The 20,706-nt window shown below is 38.3% G+C and overlaps 1 protein-coding gene across 4 annotated transcripts in view; it reads left to right on the top strand.

Annotated features, from left to right (window-relative positions):
* ADAMTS6 (ADAM metallopeptidase with thrombospondin type 1 motif 6) overlaps positions 1-20,706 on the top strand; it is a 293,828-nt gene that overhangs the window by 266,471 nt on the left and 6,651 nt on the right. For all 4 annotated transcript variants that reach the window (XM_064596173.1, XM_064596170.1, XM_064596171.1 and 1 more), the window contains 2 exons: positions 9,199-9,375; positions 11,836-11,992. In XM_064596173.1, the coding sequence (XP_064452243.1) occupies positions 9,199-9,375; positions 11,836-11,992 (334 nt within the window). The remainder of the gene's footprint in view (positions 1-9,198; positions 9,376-11,835; positions 11,993-20,706) is intronic.

Here is a 20,706-nt window from a genome sequence, read left to right as displayed (position 1 = left end):
TTGCTGCTTGTCAGGAAGTAAGGTTTTTTGGGGGTTAGGGAAATCAACGAGAAACTAGACATCAATTTGATTAAAAATAAACCTAAAGTGAATTTGAAAAAATATAATAGTGAGTACTCACGTAAGTGGTTTTTCTCCTTCTTTGCTATTCTTGAGCAGCAAAATAAGCTCAGAATTAGTGATATATCTTTTTTCCCCACATAATGTTGTAGCCTAACTATGTAATTCATACATATGAATATTTATCAATTTTTAATCACATAATAGATATCTAAATATGTTTTAATTGCTTCTATTGCATCTGGGGAAGAAACATGGATTTGAGGGTTATAATATACCAGAAAGTCAAATTCAGATTTTATCATTACCTCTGCTTATATGATCAGTGAGGGAGACCTAAGAAAATGTTTTTCTGACATACATGTGTATAAAAGAGCCTAAAACAATCCAAAGGACTCAGAAAAATGGTCTTATGAAAAATGAGGTAAGGGGTAGAGTTAATTCTTGACTCCTCATTCTGCCTAAGAGATACACATATAAACAGCATACCATTCCACATTTCCCAAAGAAAAGTTAAATTCTTCCGTAGTATTGGTTAATATTAAAAAGAATGAGTACCTGGCTATATAACTAAAGGTCATTCTTCCAATTTAGCAAAACAGGATGCATTTCCTGATGGAAGCATTGTGGTACTTGCTTTGGGTATTTCCTGTAGACTTCATAAGTTTGTAAAAAATAAATAAATAAATAAACAGAAAATATACATTGTTCTTTAGGAACCCCCTGGATGTAACTTTTCCCCCTCTGAATCTTACTTCTAGAGTGGCCTTATTTTACTAGAGGCATGGGCCTAAAAGAGGGACTGTGTTTAAGATGGTACATGGAAATGGGAGATTCTGACCAGTTGTGATTACCTATGGAATCTGTGGTGGGATTGGGAGGGTTCTTCCAAGTTTCCTGGCCAAACTCCAGCTTCAGTAATTACATCTGCCTACCTAACTTTTGTGTTTCAATCAAATGTAGAGATATTCTTGGTATTATTCACTGGATGGTTATGGAAAACAGTAGGAACTCTTCTGTCCCTTAAAAGTGGGTGGATTAACTCCTAAATTGATTTGGAAGATAAAACCTACTGATAAAGAATAGACATTCTACAGAGTTGTACATATGTTGGTAATTATTCTACCTGAAATTCAGTGCCCAAGACCCTCATAGAAGTTCATAAATATTGAGAATGATGACAAATTTGTTATTGGAAAATCATAATGGAAGACCTGACATTTGCCTTCAACAGTTTTAGGGTTTTAGGTCAAGCCCCTACGTCTAATTCAGTGCTAACTAAACACACGCACTATGAATAATACAAAGGAATCCTGTAAGCTTGGGAAAGTAGATGTCCATGAAACAACTAGAGAATAATATAAGGTAGTGTTAAATAAAATGGTGGATTGTGAGGTATAAATGTGTAAGTGATATAGAAATTTAGAGCTGAGAAGGTCAGAATAGACTGAGGTAGGATCAGAGAGCTTTTTGCTTGATAGGAGTTAAACTGAATGTTGGAATATGGGATATGAAATAGGGAAGAGAATAGAGAAACTGGAGAAGATATTCCTGATGGTAGGATAGAGTTATTTATTCAGTTACTTATTGAACAACTGAACATAAACACAAAGATCTTATGGTGAAAGTAGGGTGGGGAAGAGGGTTTGTTTTAAAGAATAAATGGAAAATAAGATTGAGTAAAGTAGTAATAGATAATAAGAAGGATTGAATACAGAACCTTATATGCATCATCTTTCTACCAAAAGTGGAAAAAAGTAGTTAAATTCATAAGCAGAAACAAGAAGAAATTTCTGCCAGCCATGAAAACACTAAAATTACATGCACAGATTTCACATTGATCTCTTGATCTAAACTTTTGTATGTCATTATATTTTTATTTTAACATAAAACAAATATAATCACCTTGAGAAACATGGCATATGTATGTTTATTGTATGTTTCCATTTCAAATACCATTTTAAAGTTTTCTTCTGAAATCAACCTCATATAGGTTGTAATTACCCTGCCCTTCGAATTCTGATTCTTGTTTGATTGTTTGTTTGTTTGTTTTTAGAGAGTGAGAGAGTGTGCATGCGTGCGTGCGAGTGGGGCAGAGAAGGGCAGAGGGAGAGGAAGAGAGAGAATCAGAAGCAGGCTCCACACCTAGTGCAAAGCCCTACATGGGGCTCCATCTCAGGACCCTGAGATCATGGTCTGAGCCAAAATCAAGAGTCAGATGCTTGGGGCGCCTGGGTGGCTCAGTGGTTAAGCGTCTGCCTTCGGCTCAGGTCATGATCCCAGGGTTGTGGGATCGAGCTCCGCATCGGGCTCCCTGCTTGGCCAGGAACCTGCTTCTCCCTCTCCCACTCCCCCTGCTTGTGTTCCCTCTCTAGCTGTCTCTCTCTCTCTCTGTCGAATAAATAAAATAAAATCTTTAAAAAAAAAAAAAAAGAAGAGTCAGATGCTTAACCAACTGAGCCACCCAGGCACCCCTAGAATTTTGATTCTCATCTATCCACTCTTAGAGGTGACTTGCTCAAATAGCTCTGAGAGGCTCTTAGGCATTCCTGGAGGCTGCCAAAAGAAACATGAGTAAGTTAGGTGGGTTTTAATCACATTTCTGCTACCTTCAAGATAGCTAAGTCAGGGGCTCCTGGGTGGCTCAGTTGGTTAAGCATCTGACTCTTGATTTCAGCTCAGGTCACGATCTCTGGTTTGTGAGATCAAGCCCTGCATGAGATCAAGCCTGTGTGGGCTCTGCGCTGAGCGCCAAGCCTACTTAAGATTCTCTTTCTCCCTCTCCCTCTGCCCCTCCTCCCACGCACCCCAACCCCCACAGCAGCTCGCATGCGCACGCTCTCTCAAAATAAATAAATAAATAAATAAATAAATAAATAAATAAATAAATAAATAAATAAATAAAATTAAAAATGAATTTAAAAAAGATAGCTAAGTCAAAGCTTAGGAGAAAGAAGCAGTGCGGGGGGGTGGGGGCGGTGTGGTACGCACGTGTTGGGACTACCACTTCAAGTGAAGTAAAGCATTGGTGACTGTTGTCTCTTCACAGGCAACCCGAGAAAACTGTTCAGGGGTAAGCCTAGGTCAAGAAATGCTGCCCTTATCGTCGCAAAGATTCTAGTTGAACATTATCTGTACCATCATCTTTATTCTTTGGGTCTTTCTCAGGAAAAAGGAGCTAAGTTTTATGCCATACAGTCTTGCCTATTTATTTTCCAAAGGAGTGGTCCACTCTCACACTTCCATTTCTTTACTCTTCTAGGAAGTCCACTTCTTCCCTAGATGGGTTAAAAATAACGAAAGTAAATAACATTAAGTGAAATAAGTGTCTGAGTAGCTATGGAGACCAAAGTGAGAACAAGGAGCCTGTTCAGCCTAGAGGAAAGGAGTACCTCCCACTAATGAAAAGAGGAGGTCCTAGCAGCTGAGCAGGGAATGTTCGATCTTTTTTAGTTAACTGCTACAAATATTTCACGCAATATTCTTTTGACACGCCCCTGGAAACTTCCCTCCTTTTCCTGCTCCTTCCCCACTGCCAACTATCAGCTGTCTGAGCTCTGCTAATCACAAGGGTGAGGTTCAACTGGTGAAAACATGTTGCAGCAAGAGGAATGTACCCTTTGACCTTTTCCTTTTCTTTGCCGGCCGCTCTAATATAAAATTTCCATTGTTCCAAAGCCAGGAACCGTTTTTCGTTTTCCCCATCAGTGAAACCCACCCGGTGATTATGGCAAAAGGAAAAAAAAAAAAAAAAGCCAAATTACCTTGGTGGAAAATGGCTCTTCAGCAATCTTTTGTGAAACTAATGAAGCCACGGCTTTCCCATTTCCTATAATCTAGCTTCACTCTTGGGATCACCCGTGCTGTGTTGGACTTAAATGGTTTTTTCTTTTTGCCCTCTCTTGGCAAATAACTTTTAAAAGCATTGCTGCATACTGTGGATGGGCTCCAGCAATCCTAAGCCATTCTTTTGATGTATTGGAATAGTTTCTTTTGACTCCCACAGAGTAGCCACTGAAAAAGGTCTGTTTCTTGTACTTACTCTGGCATCACACTCAATTGCTTTTATAGGACTTACATTCAGGTAGCATTACCTAAGAAGGAATGAGGGGGGAGCGATGGAAAGGGTGGAAAACCTACCTACAGGGGACTGTGCTTTGTTTTCGAAGACAGTGGTGACATCACCTGGCTTATTCCTAGGTTCTACTCTGGTGTTCTAACGAAGTGAATTAAACCTACCTCTCTGGAGAGAACTCAGTCTAACCCCAAACTGTTAACATTTCTATCCTTTACAAGTGAGAGCCAAATTGTTTTCCCTGGTGAGGTTTCAAATACTTTTCTCTGCTAAATATGTTTTTGCTTTTTAATCATTGATCACTAAAGCTAATGCATAAATGCATCTGTCATAAAAATTACCTCCTATATCCCACTGAGTGTGAAAACACAAACCAAATGTTCTGGTCAGATTTTAAAGTATTGTGAAATTTTGATTATATGAATGAATAGGAAAAATAGGTATTTACCTGCAATAAAGAAAAGTAGTGAGAAATAATTTTACTAAAGAATGGATTGTCCACTGAAGTAGTATCTTCCTATAAGATATATAATAGTATCTTCCTAAATGTTGCCAGCATGGAGAACTAATCATAGCTTAAAATACTAAAATTGAATTTCTTATCTATCCTACGTGTTTTTGCCTATCTCCCTAAAGTCAGAAATACTCTTCTTTTCGTACTTTATCTCAATTTATTTTTTAATAATTATTTTTATTTTATCTTAAGATTGTTTATTTATTTGACAGAGAGAGAGAGAGCGAGAGCAGGAGCACAAGCAGGGGGAGTGGGAGAGGGAGAAACAGGCTTCCCGCGGAGCAGGGAGCCCGATGCGGGGCTCGATCCCAGGACCCTGGGATCATGACCTGGGCCGAAGGCAGACGCTTAACAACTGAGCCACCCAGGCACCCCTATTTTTTAATAATTAATTAGTATTTCTTGTGTGTTCTCATGACTTTGTTTCTGCTGATGCTAAGAGCTATAGTGTGGATCAGAAGGCCTAGGATTTAGTTCCCGCTCTACCAGCTACCTATAATTTATTGTGAGAATGAATGGGATGGATTTTGATGTTTATAGCTATGCTTTCATCTAAAAAAATGAATTTTATTACTGAACTAAGTATTCAGTATCTAATTGTTACCAATGAATTTTAGTGTGTGGTAAAAAATATGTAAAAATATACCCTTTATGGGGGCAGAGACCAATGATATTTCTGAAGAATGCTCTGAAGCACTTATAATTAAGTTAATACCTATTAATCATATACATAATCATGACTACATCTTGCTTTCCTAAAATTTCTTATTTTTTTAGATAGTAAAATAAAACTGGAGCTGTCAGATGGATAAACATATTTATCAGAAGGCTAGAGAGATGAAATGTAGGCTATATAAAGCAGAAGGAAGAAGTAAAAATAAAAACAAGCTGAGGGACATCTCTGCTTAAACATCTCTGACGTAAGGTCAAAATAATTTGCTGGATAGAGTTCTCCTCGAATGAAGCTGGTCTAAGTGTCATCCCTATGCCCTTACTGTTTTTTTTATAAGGAATTTTTAAACATTTAATTTAATTTTTTTAAAAAGATTTTATTTATTTCAGACAGAGAGAGAGAGAGAGACCATTAGCAGGGAGAGGGGCAGAAAGAGAAGCAGGCTTTTGGCTAAGCACGGAGCCCAATGCGGGGCTCGATCCCGGGACCCTGGGATCATGACCTGAGCCAAAGGCAGATGCTTAACCAACTAAGCCACCCAGGTGCCCCTAAACATTTAATTTATAATCTCCCTTAAGAAGTACAATATTTGCAGAGAGCAGAGTTGAGGCTTTGGCCACAGACATGTAGTATTTATGACTAGATCTGCAGGGATCAGGGCCGGTGTATTTATTGAATCAGAAACTGGCAGAAATGTAGTTTTCAGTCATTCATTATTTTGAGAATCCGGTTGATTATCTCTACTTCTAGTGCGATGGGATGGAATATCCTTAGCTTATTTAATGGAGTTGGGCTGTAATTTTCTAAAATTATTTTTTGCCTCAGCAGAAGTTGTCATTGTATGCTGCTCAGTTTTGTGTATAATCACATGTTGTCCCACAGAGAGTTTGTGTCTCTGTACATTTACATTTCAGAGCTTTGTTCTGGTAGAAACTTGCTACCTGGATTTATCTGTAAATCCTTCTCAGTGCTTCAGTTTCTCACCTGTAGAGTGGGTGTGAAAATAGTACTTCATAAGGTTTCTGTGAGGATCAGGTAGAGTATGACATGCAAAGTATTTACAACACTGCCTGGTGCTTAATAAATATTAGTGTTGCTTTCTCTTTTTATTCTTCTCCCTGTTAATACCAGTGTTACTTGTTTTGGTTTGGTTTTGGTTTCCTGGGCACTTCTAGACACAAATGAATGAATTGTCTATCATTGCATTGTCTGGCTCCCCTAATTGTAAGCAGGACTTTGGCATAAGCTCTTAGCAAAGACTGCTAGATATTACCACATTATTCAAATAATAGCAGGAGCTTCTTGCTACTGGAAAAAGATATCCAAATAAGCAGACGGCATATGTCCCCAGCTTTAATATACATATATGTGCTTTTAAAATGTAAAGGGAGAGGGCAGTGGCACAAGTGTATTTATTAATAAATGTTGCCAATATGTAGAACTAATCACAGCTTAAAATACTAAAATTGAATTTCCTATCTATCCTACATGTTTTTGCCTATCTCCCTAAGGTCAGAAGTACTCTTCTTTTCGTACTTTATCTCTTATTTTTTAATAATTAATTAGTATTTCTTGTATGTTCTCATGACTTTGTTTCTGCTGATGCTAAGAGCTATAGTGTGGATCAGAAGGCCTAGGATTTAGTTCCTGCTCTACCATTTGCTATCTGTTTCACCTTAAGTTGCTTAAGCTTTCCTTATCTGTAACTGTTCTCAAAAACTTGTATGAGAATAATGTATTTGAAAGTGTTTTGTGAACTGTGAAATGCTAATGAAATGTCAGGTTAGTAGTGTTATTTTTTTTTCTTTTTTTTTTTTTTTAGAGAGAGAGAGAGAGGCAGAGGGAGAAGCAGGCTCCCCGCTGAGCAGGGAGCCTGATGACGGGACTCGATCCCAGGATCCTGGGATCAAGACCTGAGCCGAAGGCAGACGCTTAACCATCTGAGCCACCCAGGCGCCCTAGTAGTGTTATTATTGATGATAATATTAAGCATTAAGAAAGTGACAGAAATCCTCTAAAGCTTTGGCTTCTAACACTGGTGGATGGTGGAGGAGACTTGGGGTAAAGTCAGGAGGACTAGACACAAGTGGGAATCAGGGCTTTATTAATTCTACAGAAGACATGATTGCAGGAGATGATTGCATGTCTTGGATTCTTGAAAAATGAAGTGTTGGGATTGTTGTGATGGTTCCATGAGATAATAATTGCAAAGTACATAGTGTAATGCCTAACATCCAAGAGACAGTAGGAGTTAGCATTAGGTCTGCCATTTAATAGCTGCATGACTTTCTACCACTTCTCCTGACCGTTTCCTTATTTTAAAAACAGCGTAATAATTGCCATCTGACAGGATTTTTGTGACGACTATGTAAATTACAGCACTTAGCACAACACTTGGTATATACTCTGTTTATTAAATGGTAGCCGCTATTATCATAATTCTTCTTAGTAGTGGCTAACTAACGGAAGTGACAGCAGCATTGCCATTGTGTGTGGCACTGGGCTGGCACCGGAGAATACCGCCCGTGAGTGTGGAGAGGTGAATCTGAAGAGGTAAGCGTAGCCTTCCTAGCAGGGTATAGCAAGCATATTTAGAGTTTGAATTTTTATCTTGAAGACAATAGCAAGCCATTGAAGGATTTTTTTTTTTTTTTTTGGGTGTTTTTGTTTTAATCCCGAGAGCATATAATTGGATTGGTGCTTTGGAGAGTGAACTGAGGTAAGAGCAAGAAACAGGAGACCTGTTAGAAAGCCAGGGCAACATTACATGAAGGAAATGACGTTTGTCTGAAGTAAGGTTAGTGACAGTGGAGACAGAGAAAAGTCAACAGATGTGAGAGAGGTGTAGGGGCTCCACACTCAGCAGGGAGTCTGCTTGAGGATTCTCGCTCCCTCTCCCCTGCGTCCTCTCTCTCTCCCTCCAAAATAAATAAATAAATCTTTTTTAAAAACTACAAGCTCCTGGAAGGTAGAGATCATCTTATTCCTTTTTATATCCCCTTCTCTTCAGTGTAGTGTAGCTCTTGCAGTAGATCTGGAAAATTTCTTTTTCTTTCTTTCTTTTTTTTGAATGAAAGGTATAGAAACAGGGTTTCCAAATGTTATGGGTAAGGTCGTCACTTGACTGAGAGGAAGAACAGATTTTAAGGAAGGGTTCAGACATGCAGGGGAGAAAGTTGGAGACTTTAGTCAGTCACCATGTTTAATAGGTGACTCTAGAAAGAGAACATTCCAATTAACGTGGAGAAGAGGTAAATAATAGACTTTGTGACATCTTTTCCTCAGTATGAAGATCAGACTGGTCCAACTAAAGAATAGTCAAATTCATTATGTTTTGGGAAATTCATTATGGACAGGGGAAAGTCCAGAGATTTTCTGTGCAATAAACCTTCACCAATGGCCATGTATTCTTAGTTACCACACTCTAAGAAAACACACCTCAGTCAACCTCTAGCTTGCTTCACAAAGACGAGTTCTCATGGTCTATGAATAACATAAGGATTCTTTTCAGAAGACTACACCCAGCAAGTAGGAAACCAAGGATTCCACATTCCAAAAATTAGCAGAATCTTATCACAGCTGAATGTGGCCCAAGGATAGGGAGGAATCGAGGAATAAACCTACCCACAATAAAAGAAGAAAATAAGTTAGCCAAGAAAAGCAAACTTTGGGTTTAGCTCTTCAAGTCCTTAGGGAAAAAGATAAAAGTACTTCTGCTTAAAAACTTAAGGAGTTTTCATATCTGAAAGACTTTGCCCCGAATTTAGTGTATATACATATTGTATACCCAAACACATTTACTTCAAGAAAGACTTTCCTCCAATTTTCCTCTATCTTTAGAACACCATTATTCATTAGTATTTGTTTCATTTCCAGTGCACTCCCAAATGTGGTCCAGGATTCAAGCATCGGATTGTTCTGTGCAAGAGCAGTGACCTCTCTAAAACATTCCCAGCTGCACAGTGTCCAGAAGAGAGCAAACCCCCTGTCCGTATCCGCTGCAGTTTGGGTCGCTGCCCTCCTCCTCGCTGGGTGACTGGAGACTGGGGCCAGGTAAGGCAGTTGGACTGGGGGGCTCCTGCTGAAGCAGCACCTTGAGATCCTTGAGTTTCCTGACCGGGTCATTATGAGGGCTCAAGAGATGAGTAATACTGCTGAGAAATCTAGGTATGAGATACAAGTATGAAAAAAGGCACATGCAGGAGCCGCCACACATAGACTAAGTAGCTGTGTCTCTCCCACCCCCACACACTTTCGACTTCTACCTACTCCTTGGATCTTAACATTTTAACTTAGAATGGAAAAAGAAGTAGTCTATATGGCCAGATATTTGAGCAAGCCAACAAAACTTTGGATTCTAGTTCCATCTCCCAACTACTTCAAGAACGAATCAGTTAATACCAGTGTCTTAACTTTCCCACTTGCAAAGTAGCTCCTCTTAACTTCACAGAAAAGGTATGGGGATTAGGTTGATAACCTGATTGACAGTATTTGCAATACTATTAAGATTTATTCTTCAGTGGGTTTATCTGAGGGACATCATGAATTGGGAAGCCGGTATATAGGGCTTTTCATATGTATTTTTATTAGACTCATTTTATGTTCTAACTTACATTTTTTCTTTCTTTAGTCTCACTTACTTTTAAATTGTGTTATATTGCAGAAGGCCACCTTAAATCCTTTTAAAACAAATTGGTATATTTGAATACAAGGAAAATTGAGTATTATTCCTTTGAATGTCAAAAAGGAAATCTATTAGGTTACATTAAAAAATAATGCTCCAGAAAGTAAATTTCTAGACAGTTATTGCCCTTTTCCTGTGGTCTTATAATTAACCTTGTAGCTAGTTGTTTCCTAAAATCTGAGACCCAAATCATGGCACATAACTATACCGGTATGATTTTGTGTGTGCTCTGGACTGGACCTGCCATTACTTCTTAAAAATGGCATTGCATAGAAGTAGTTAGTAAAATTCTGGCCAAACTTCAGTATTTCTAGAGTATAGCAGTATCTGCAGACCTCTTTCATTACATTTAGGCAAGGGCAAAAGATTTTCAGTCTCCATTAAGGCAAATAAATATACTTGCTTTGTGCTCAGTCAGCCTTGTGGGTAAACAAAAAAAAGTTTGATCATAAAATAGTTAACATTTGCATTTGTATAACAAATAATTAATAACTTGCATTTGTATAGCAGTATTTAATTTATAAAATACTTACGTGGAATACACATGATAAGGTTAAGCATTATAAGCAATTATGTGTGTCTCTGTGGAAGTGTAACTCTTTCATAATATGGAATTGATATGCTATTAAAGAATCAGTACAGACATGCTCTCCTAATTTTTATTTAAACCAGGTAGACGTTTCCTTCCTTACATACTCTTTGTTGCAATGCACTATTATATAAAGTTATTATATAAAGGTCAGTTGAAAGTTTTTGCATTTTAGTGATTTTCCCAAATTTACAGTAATCAATTTCAGATTATTCTTTTAAATATTGTCAAGTCCTTTTCTTCTCATCTATATTTTAAGTTCAGTTTCCTAAAATTAAAATTAACTGGTAAAAATACATTGTCAAGGATGCTTTAATACATTTTTATGGTCCATTTGTTTGTCATTTTGTATTTAAACATTTTTTTAATGAATGAGTCTATGAATATCCTTGCAAGTCCTATAAGTGCTTTGAGAGTTTTTTCAAATAAATTCAATGGGGCCTCAGTTTGTTTACCTTGTAAACATCACCATCACCTGTCTTGGCACTGGCTAGCTCATCTCCTTGATCCCAAGTCTCACAGCTTTGCTGGTATTCTGGGTGGCAGGCCCAAAGGGTAGACCCCGCTTCATTCTTCAGCCTGGACAGCTGATTAGTCCCAGCTGAAACTAAGTCACTCTGAGAGTAACTTCAATTCTGAAGTAACTGAATTACTAAGTAGATGAAAAAGGAGAGAGAGACATGCTACTTGGTTCACATTTGTGTGACTGACAATACCTGAGAAAACTCAAGGTACTTATTTAAGCTCTTTTTTTTTTTAAACTGGTCCCTGTCACCATCCTGCACAGCAGTCACTGCTCTTACACTGAACTCACATTTTGATCAGATTCACAGCGCTCCAGTAAACCATCAGATTGCTTGCCCATAAGCCTATAATAAATAGGGAGCACAAGGGATGTCCAGCATTAGAATCTCTAATTATTACCCTACTTCATCATGAGGATTTTCTTACTATACTCCTGTGACAGTTCACCTGCTTGGAACTGTTAGAAAAATAGCCCAAGAAATCTCTTGTTTCCTGGGAATGATATTGCTTCCATTTTCTAGGGTCATCACATGATCTAATAATTTCTAAACCAATTCTAGAGGAGAATGACTTAATCATACACCTCTCAAGGATGAACTTCACATGGGCTTTAAAAGCTGATGTATATATGGTATTTGAAAAGATAGAGTATCTTTTTACCTCCTGAAAATCATTGAGATCAGTATTTTGTTTCTGTCTGTGTCTTTGGGTTTAGTGTTCCGCTCAGTGTGGCCTTGGCCAGCAGATGAGGACTGTGCAGTGTCTCTCCTACACTGGACAGGCATCTGGTGACTGTCCAGAAACTGTTCGGCCCCCATCGATGCAGCAGTGTGAAAGCAAATGTGACAGTACCCCCATTTCCAATACTGAAGGTGAGTTTCCCGTGGAGAAAGGGCCTGTGGCCCCTAGTGACCCACATGTACTGGTTCCCAGGGTTTGAAGAGCCCCATAAAGCCACCGTTGTAATGTGGTTTGTATAGAGCTTTTGTGAAAGCTGCATGTTTACTGGATGTGATAAGGAAACCTGCATTTTTCCCCCCCGACTCTGACACTAACTACATGACCTTGATAAGTCACTTAACCTTTCTGGAGCTAAGTTTGCTTATCTATACAATGAGAGATTGGAGTGGGTGACCTCTAAGGTCACATCCAACCTAGCATTCTGTTTGACTTGTGCCAAAATAGAGCGATAATTTCTAATGAACCACAGTTTGAAGTGAAAACTTCTGTTTCTTTTTGGATAGAACAATGGATCTCTACCATCATGAAGATTAAAATTCATGCTTATTATACATATAATGAAAGCATATGTTTGAAACTATTTGTGTTTCAAATGCTAATTTTCTCATTGTAGAAAAGAAGAAAAAGATAATTACGTAGCTGTTTATAGAGGAAGACAAAGGTCTTTGGGCTCTGAAATTTCTCTTATGTATTGGGCAATCTGTTTATTAATAGCAGATGCCAGCCGAAATCCTGAATTTTCTTATATCTTATTTCAATAAATATATCTTGCCTATTCAGTTAGGCATTCATTTAAAATTTCCTGAATGCTACTATATAAGAAACACTGTAACAAAATCATGGGAAGTATAAAGACAAAAATGGCATAGTCAGGAAATTCAAACTGCCGTGTCATATGAAAATAGAGCCATGCTCAAATACAGCACAAGAACATCTTGAAGCTACTAACTTAAATTATGTAGGAAACTCAGTTATAGGGCTCTGCTTAAAACAAAAGTAGAGAACTATCCTGAACATAATTTGTTAATATTTTTCAAATGAAAATTATGTGCTCATGAACCTATTAAGAAGAGATCTATTCCCTTTGACCAAATGTATCCGGCTTAAAGGATTTTTAAAAAAATTACAGTCACTATTTTAAAATGTTTCCTTAAGAATTTTATTTTAGGAGGAGCAATCATCTTGTATGACAGGATGCAGAGAACTTGCGTCTTTGCAAATGTACTGGTTTTTATATCTGAGCCTCAACACAATATCCTTACTGTATAATTTACTCTTTCAGATAAATACAGCCTTATCCTACACCAATTCAAAATCACGATTTTAATTTGCAAAATCTCTGGCTCTGATGTCATCTACTTTTTTGTCCCTTTGATAAGGGACATTCTAGAAATCTAGCTTTTCTTCTCTTAAGAAAGACTCAAAATCCATGACAAACCAAAGTATTTTTCTTAGCAAAACAATCTCTTTTCAATGATCTAAATAAAAATATCTCTCTTGTATAAGACCAGCAAACAACTTTATCTATTATAAATTATTAGCAAATAATCACACGGGTCTGGAGGTCCATTTTTCTTTCTGAGGTGGAAGATAAAAGGTTGAGGTGGAAAAGAGGATATAACTGTCATATTAAATTACTGTGTGTTGGATATTATGGTAGGCCCTTTATATTTATTACCCGCCTTATATATCTCATAGATATTAATATCTGTGTACGTGTGTGTGCGTGCATGCACATGCATATTATAATTATGACAAGAACCTTCCAAGAGTTGGTATCACTGATGAGGAAACTGAGGCACAGAGAACGATAGTAACTTGCCCAAATTATAAGGCTAGGAAGTAGTGACTTAGGATTTGAACCCAGATTTGGCAGAGCCCAAGGACATGTCAGTTTCAACTACATTTTTTTGCTATTCTTAATTCACTCTTTAAGTAGGGTATTTTAACATGAAAACAGAGCTTCTGATTGTAAAGTAGCAACACTTCTAGCATGACCGTCGTCCTGAGTCAAAAGATTCGGGCTCAGTCATTGCTGAAACAACTGGCTTTTTAACATACCCACAGCAATATATATGTTGAAATTCTGTTTATAGCTTCATTTTAGGCGTTTTAGTAATTCCCTCAAAAGATTTTCTATGGTGGCTAATTATTATACATAAGCTTCACAGTTGGAGATGCAAATTTTTCAGGGTGGGCAAAATATCATTTGCAACTGGACTTACTTCTGCCTTAAAGAAATTCTCTTAAGATGGATAGGTGTTAATCTGAGGTTTTTTGAATTATTTGGAGAAATACCTCATGGTCATTTAATCTGCCTGGCCAAATCACTTTTTATTAATATTAATTTGAAATAAGCAGTTAACACAGTATTTTTAGCCTTCTTAGTAAAGGAGGAAACTTTTAGGAAATTATTAATTCCTGCAAAATATGACTAATCTTAGAACTATTATTCCCTAAAGCTGCTGACTCATTGAAAAGAAAGAGGATCGCTCTTACAAAATTAGATTTGAAGTGGGTATGTCTGTCATAACTTGTTTTGTGTTCTCTTTGGCTTCCCAGTAGCATATATTGAATACATTTAAATACCTGAAACTATCTATTCATTTCATCAGCAGCTAATTATTGAATGCTTGTTGTGGCCAGCTTTGGCCATTCATTATAGAAAATTCAAGTGCATTTATAAGTTCATAGTCTTACAGGGAAGATACTTAAGAAAAAAAAAAGGAAGGTAGAAGGTGTTATGTGGAGCAGTTGACATAGTGCTATGAGAGTTGAAATGGAAGACCAATGACTTTAACCTTTTAGATCAAGACAAGCTTCATAGACTAAAGTGGTCTGTGAACCAGCTGTAATATGTAGTTGGAAAAATAACCAAGTGTGTGCCCTGGGAAAAGAGGATGAAATGGTTGAATTAAATCATAAATTGTCATTCATAAAGATATGAAATGGGCAGATAACATGGATTTCAAAAGAGAAGAGGTTCTTGCATGAAATTAATATGAGTAATCTTATATGACTTCTGGGGGTCGCCTGGGTGGCTCAGTCAGTTGAGCATGTGCCCTCGGTTCAGTCATGATCTTGGGGTTCTGGGATCGAGCCCCTCATTGGGCTCCCTGCTTGTCCCTATCCCTCTGCCTTTCCTTCCTGCTCATGCTCTCTCTCTCTCTTTCTCTCTCTCTCTACTCAGTTCTCCGGCTTCATAAGCCATTCCCATGATACCAGGACACACCCTTGCAGATGACAATGTTCAAGGCCAAATAAAAGATGTTTTTTTTTAAAAAAAAGATTTTATTTATTTATTTGACAGAGAGAGACACAGCGAGAGAGGGAACACAAGCAGGGAGAGTGGGAGAGAGAGAAGCGGGCTTCCCGCGGAGCAGGGAGCCCGATGCGGGGCTCAATCCCAGAACCCTGGGATCATGACCTGAGCTGAAGTCAGACGCTTAACGACTGAGCCACCCAGGCACCCATAAATAAAATATTTTATAAATAAATAAATAAATAAATAAATAAATAAATAAATAAATAAATAAATAATACAACTTCTGAAAATCAGACCAGGGAGAGAAGAAATGCCTGTTACTAAGGGAGAGTTGGGAGACAAATCTGGTACTGGGGGAAGGAGTAGGCTCTGGTTACTGCAGGAGAGTAGAAGACCCCCTTCTTCCCAGCAGAATCAGGTTCTCTTGACTGTTAGTGGGAGGCTACTAAGTAACTAGCTCAGCTCTACCCGAAGACAGAGTAGGACTAAGGGAGATCCCTTAGGATCTAAAATACATGGGGTCTCTGTGGGTGAAATGGATAGAATCCTGAGAATTGTTTTAATAGCCACAGTTTGGGAATTGGTTCCCATTCTAACATTTTCTTATGAAAATAATAAAAAGTTTCAAACATAACAGCAAAGTTGAAAGAATTGTACAATGAACACCCACCATCTGGATTCCAGCATTAATATTTTCCTGAGCTTGATTTATCACATATATATCTATCTGTCCATCCTTTAAGGTAATGGTTTTTAAATAATGTGCTCCATTCACCCAACCATTATTATTTACTTAATAAATGTTACTGACTATGTGCCAAGCACAGAGACTATGAAAGGAATATGACAAGGTCCTTGTCCTCAGAGGGAGCACAGTTTAGTGGGAGTGGCAGCAAATAACTTTCACAATATGGGCAGTACTCTAACAGAGTAGAAAGAAGTCACCATGAGTACACAGAGGAGGGGGTAATCAGCAGAAGCATCATGGAGAAGGCAAGCTTAAGTGGGGCACTGGAAGGTATGAAACAATTTGCCAAGAAGACATGGAAATGCTGGGCATTCCTAGCAGAGGACGAGTATGTGCAGTCATGGGGGCATGGAGGTAGCTCAGTATGGGAGCAGTGGGTTGGCAGATGAGCAGGCAGTGGAGATGTGGCTACAAAGAGAGATGCAGGGACTTGGTTTTGGAGGTTCCTGCATGCAGTGGAAGACAGGACTCTATAAGTTCTGGAGAACAAGTGAAGGAAATTGGGGAGTGACATGCTTGGGATGGCAGGCATGTGAAGGGGCAGGGAGAGGTCAACCTTGTGTGGATGAAGAGTCCAGGCTTGAGATGATGAAGGCTTGAACTAAGGCAGATATAGTAGAAATCAGAAGGAGAGTAATGAATTAGAAAAAAGAATAAAATGGAAAGGAGAATAAAAAGAACCTGATGAACAATCATACATGGGGATGAGAGATTTGGAGGTGTCCAGGATGACTCCCATTTAGATTTTGGTTACTGGGTAGTATAAGTCATGATAAGGAATTTAGGAATCTATAAGGGAGTTAAGCACATTCATCCCCAAAAGCCATAATAAAATAATGGAATTTGAGTAAGATTTTTCAAAATAAAAATGAAATAAACAATGGAAAGAGATTGAAGAAATGGAGGGGGGTTAAAACAACAAGAATAATAAGAGAATGAAACTAAGAAGTGGAGCATCAAGATATTAAAAATAAATAGTAAGAGGGAAATAAGAAAAGTAAGAAGGGAGATACAATTTGCCATATTCAACATTGGCTTTAGTTTTTAATTCTTGAAAGCCTTCAGTGAAGAGTTAAAGCATTATAGACTTGATTTTGACAGACCGCCATCATGAAGGTAACTCTATGTTGCTACCAAGAGTGAATTATAGACACACTGGGTATCGCTGCATCTAAAGTACTACCCAGAATAATTTTTTAAAGTACATCTGACAGCTGGGACTGTCCTACTCAAGCTTACCTGAAATTCTATCCCAAATGCCATTTTATTCACCTTTATACAGTTTCAGGTTCCCTTGTAGCTTAAATGATAAGTCTTTTCAGCCTCTCAATAGCACAAGGCACTCTGTCATCTAGTATTTATTACTGTCAGGTAATAATTCCTGGTGTGCCATGAGCTGGTAGCCAACCCAGGAAAGGTGTGGTTCATGTGCATTGGTGTACTGGCCCAGGCTGTCTAACAGTGGCTTTGGTGGGTCTCAGTCCCCCTCAAATGAACAACTCAGAGAAAGCCTGAACAGCTCCAGAAATCTCATAGGACCCCCAGAGCAAAACAGCTACTGAACGTGAGGTTTAAAGTGGCATCTGATGTGCTAAAACCAGTGAAAGAAACAATGAAGGTCATTTGAAGACTTTGATTTCAAGGAGGTGAGGAAGAGTTTTTTTTTTTTTCCTTTGACATTTTAAAAAGCTCACAATGCACCTTAGCAGTCAGGTTCACATTCCTGGCTGTCTGGTTTATAGAGAACCGTGGGGTTTGTGTTGGGATCATACCACCTTGAGGATGAATGTGGGAGGCATCCAGGGAGTAAGACTGGGTGTAAAGAGAAACTGAGAAAACAAAGAGAGAAAGGAATGGCTTAGTCCATGGTGAGATGAAATTGGAATCAAGTTTTATAGTTGATATCATCTTGCTTCGAGAATGAAAAGTTGGTGGGCTGTTCCCACTGCAATGAATAATGTCAAGTTCCCAAATGAAACTTGTTAGTTCATCATTTTCCAGTCTGCCTATCTAACGTATCAAGTACAGTTTTTTCAGGAAAAATCCTGAGTTCACACCCGTCACCCCTGACTCCTACACCACACATTCACAAGCACAGCCTTTGCCATCTCACCTCTCACTAGGCTCTGCATCTCCCTGGGCAGTTTGACAGAGGCACAGCTGGTTGCACTTTTGTAATCCAAAAGATAGACCCTAAGGTGCTTAAGTCATAACTCTCTACTTACTGTGTTCTTTCTCTGAATCTCATAAAGAGTTTACAGGCACACAGGGTGTGCATTAGAAAGATGCTGAATGGTCCATCCTGGTCATGAGAGGATATGTCCCTGTGTACCCCAGGATACTCCAATGACAGCCAGGCTTTGTAGCGTTTTATGAAATAAATGCAAGAGCACTACATCTCAGGAGTTGCTCTTGTACTCCTTAGACCAAGTGAAGCCTTCAAAGTCACAGTGAAGCTGAATCCAATTGCATCCTAAACTTATAAGCCTCTGTTCATGGTGAGTATTTTGAAATCGTGTCTTTTAGGCCAGAGATTTGAAAGATTAATGTAAAGCATCTGGGGGAAAATCCACTTGCACATCAATGATAAGTAGATTCATGTGTTGCCTATGAAATGGGTTGTCTTATTTTATCATTCAACTCTACCAAAACCCAGATTACCAGTGAGACCCACTCTAGCCTACGTGGCAGGTTACTTCAGATTCTAATAATGGGTCTAGTTCACATCGTGGGGGCTGGGGATTGGCTTTCAGCCCTCGATATACTCCCGTGTCCCTGAGAAGAATTAAGGAATACTCCATAAATTGTTCTCCCCACTAGAAATATCTGGCCTTGGGTAAAGTGAAATTTTATTTTCAGGGAGAGGTGGGATGTAAAAAAGGAGAGACTAGTTAGGTCCACAAAATATTTCCTAGAAACCACTCGGTAGGACCTCTCACCCTTCCCATGGCCTTACAAGAGAAAAGGTAGAATGAGTGTCTTATCTTTCTCTTCCAGGACAGTACTTAGCTGGTACATGATGATGGCAGAAGCGAAAAGTCAAGCTCCTTCATCTTAAAATCCTTGCTGGCTTAGATTCCACTACTTAAAAAGCATTAGATATAAGCGTATCTGTATGAAGAAAATGATAGTGAAGACCAAACCTTCCAAACAGATTAATTACAGAGTAATTATATTACAAAAAGATTCTACCTAAAGGATTCCTTTTAATAGGTCTCCTAGTATAATAGTTTATTTACAGATTATGTATTACTTAGGTATAGAGAAGCTTTTGGTTATTAGATATTTTAGAGATTAGCTAGAAATCAGTGCCTACTGAAGAAGATCATTCAGAAACTAAAACAGAACATTTATTATTATTTTTATTTCATCAGGAAACTGTGGTTTAATTATGCAGAGCTTTTCCAGAATGGTTTTTATCGCAAATGTAATTTACACTGTACTGTGTATTGATTCAAGGGTGAGAAGATTATTTCTTTTTTTAAGTTTTTATTTAAATTCCAGTTAGTTAACATACAGTGTAATATTAGTTTCAGGTATAGAATTGAGTGATTCGTTACTTATATTGTTTCATATTTTTAATGGCTTTGAGAATGAAGCAGGCTAGTGAGTAAGTTTTATAATTAAGGCTTCTTGACTACATCAGCAGAATGTCAGTGAGTCAATTCAAGAGGTCAACAAGTCAATCCTCTCTAGGTAAGCTAAAAAAGTGGCAGATGGGCTGAATGCCCCAGTATAATTTAAAACTTCTCCTAATATATTTAAAGATTACATTCAGCTTTCTGTAATAGTGGGGCTTTAAAACTTCTTGGTGTATCTCAAATCACCTTTCAGTTATGTCATTTTACACAATTGAAGGAGGAAGGTAAAGCTGAAGAAAAGTATTCAGGCTATTTCAAATACCTGTGACCTAGAACCCACCTTTTATTTATTTATTTATTTATTTATTTATTTATTTATTTATTTATTTATTTATTTGAGAGAGAGAAAGAGCACAAGAGGAGGGAGGGTCAGAGGGAGAAGCAGACTCCTGCTGAGCAGGGAGGCCGATCCCTGGACTCCAGGATCATGACCTGAGCTGAAGGCAGTTGCTTAACCAACTGAGCCACTCAGGTGCCCTAGAACCCTCCTTTTATAAAACCCTACTCATTCTCCAGTCACCTGACTGGCTTAGTGGAGCATGCAACTCTTGATCTCGGGGCTGTGAATTCGAGGCCCCTGTTGGGTGTAGGTTATTTTTTTTTTTAATTCCCCTTTCTCTAAGGTGGCAGAGCAAATTTTCTGATGATAATGCCCCCAAGGGTTGACTTGTGACTTTTGGTATCAGCCAAGAATAGAGAAGTCTTAACAGGCAGAAACCTTTTTGTAGTTTCATGCCAAGAATGCTGCCAAAACTGAGGGGTCCTAGCCCCAGCTCTTAGACTGACCAGCTGTGCGACCAGCCTGATTTTCCTAATGTTTGTGAGCTTCAGTTTTGCCATCTATGTAAATCTGATGTTTTATATACATCAAAGGATTAAATATACAAGTATGTAAAACCACCAAGCAGTTCTTGGCACATAGGAGGCCCTTAATAAATTATTTTTAATGTGATCGTTACTGGATTAAGCTCTTGTGACATTAAAGGCTGAGAGAATGAAAGACCAGTCACAGGTGATCTTCTCTAGTAAATAGATTTCCATCAATACAAAGATTGATTCTGTCTGTCTGGGCAGTCTCTAGAAGGCAAAACCAAGAATTAGGAATGGGGTTCTTCCTCAGGGATCTTCCTTTGTGCATCAAGGCTGCGTGTCCTCAGGTAGCCCCTGGGTCTCCATTTTAATGTCTCATCA

Source organism: Mirounga angustirostris, unplaced genomic scaffold (assembly GCF_029215605.1).
Source record: "Mirounga angustirostris isolate CCGP_5_RB_7025 unplaced genomic scaffold, mMirAng1.0.hap1 SCAF_7, whole genome shotgun sequence".
Lineage (NCBI taxonomy): Eukaryota > Metazoa > Chordata > Mammalia > Carnivora > Phocidae > Mirounga > Mirounga angustirostris.
The sequence above is the reverse complement of the archived record's forward strand: the minus strand, read 5'-3'. Positions and strand labels throughout refer to the sequence as shown.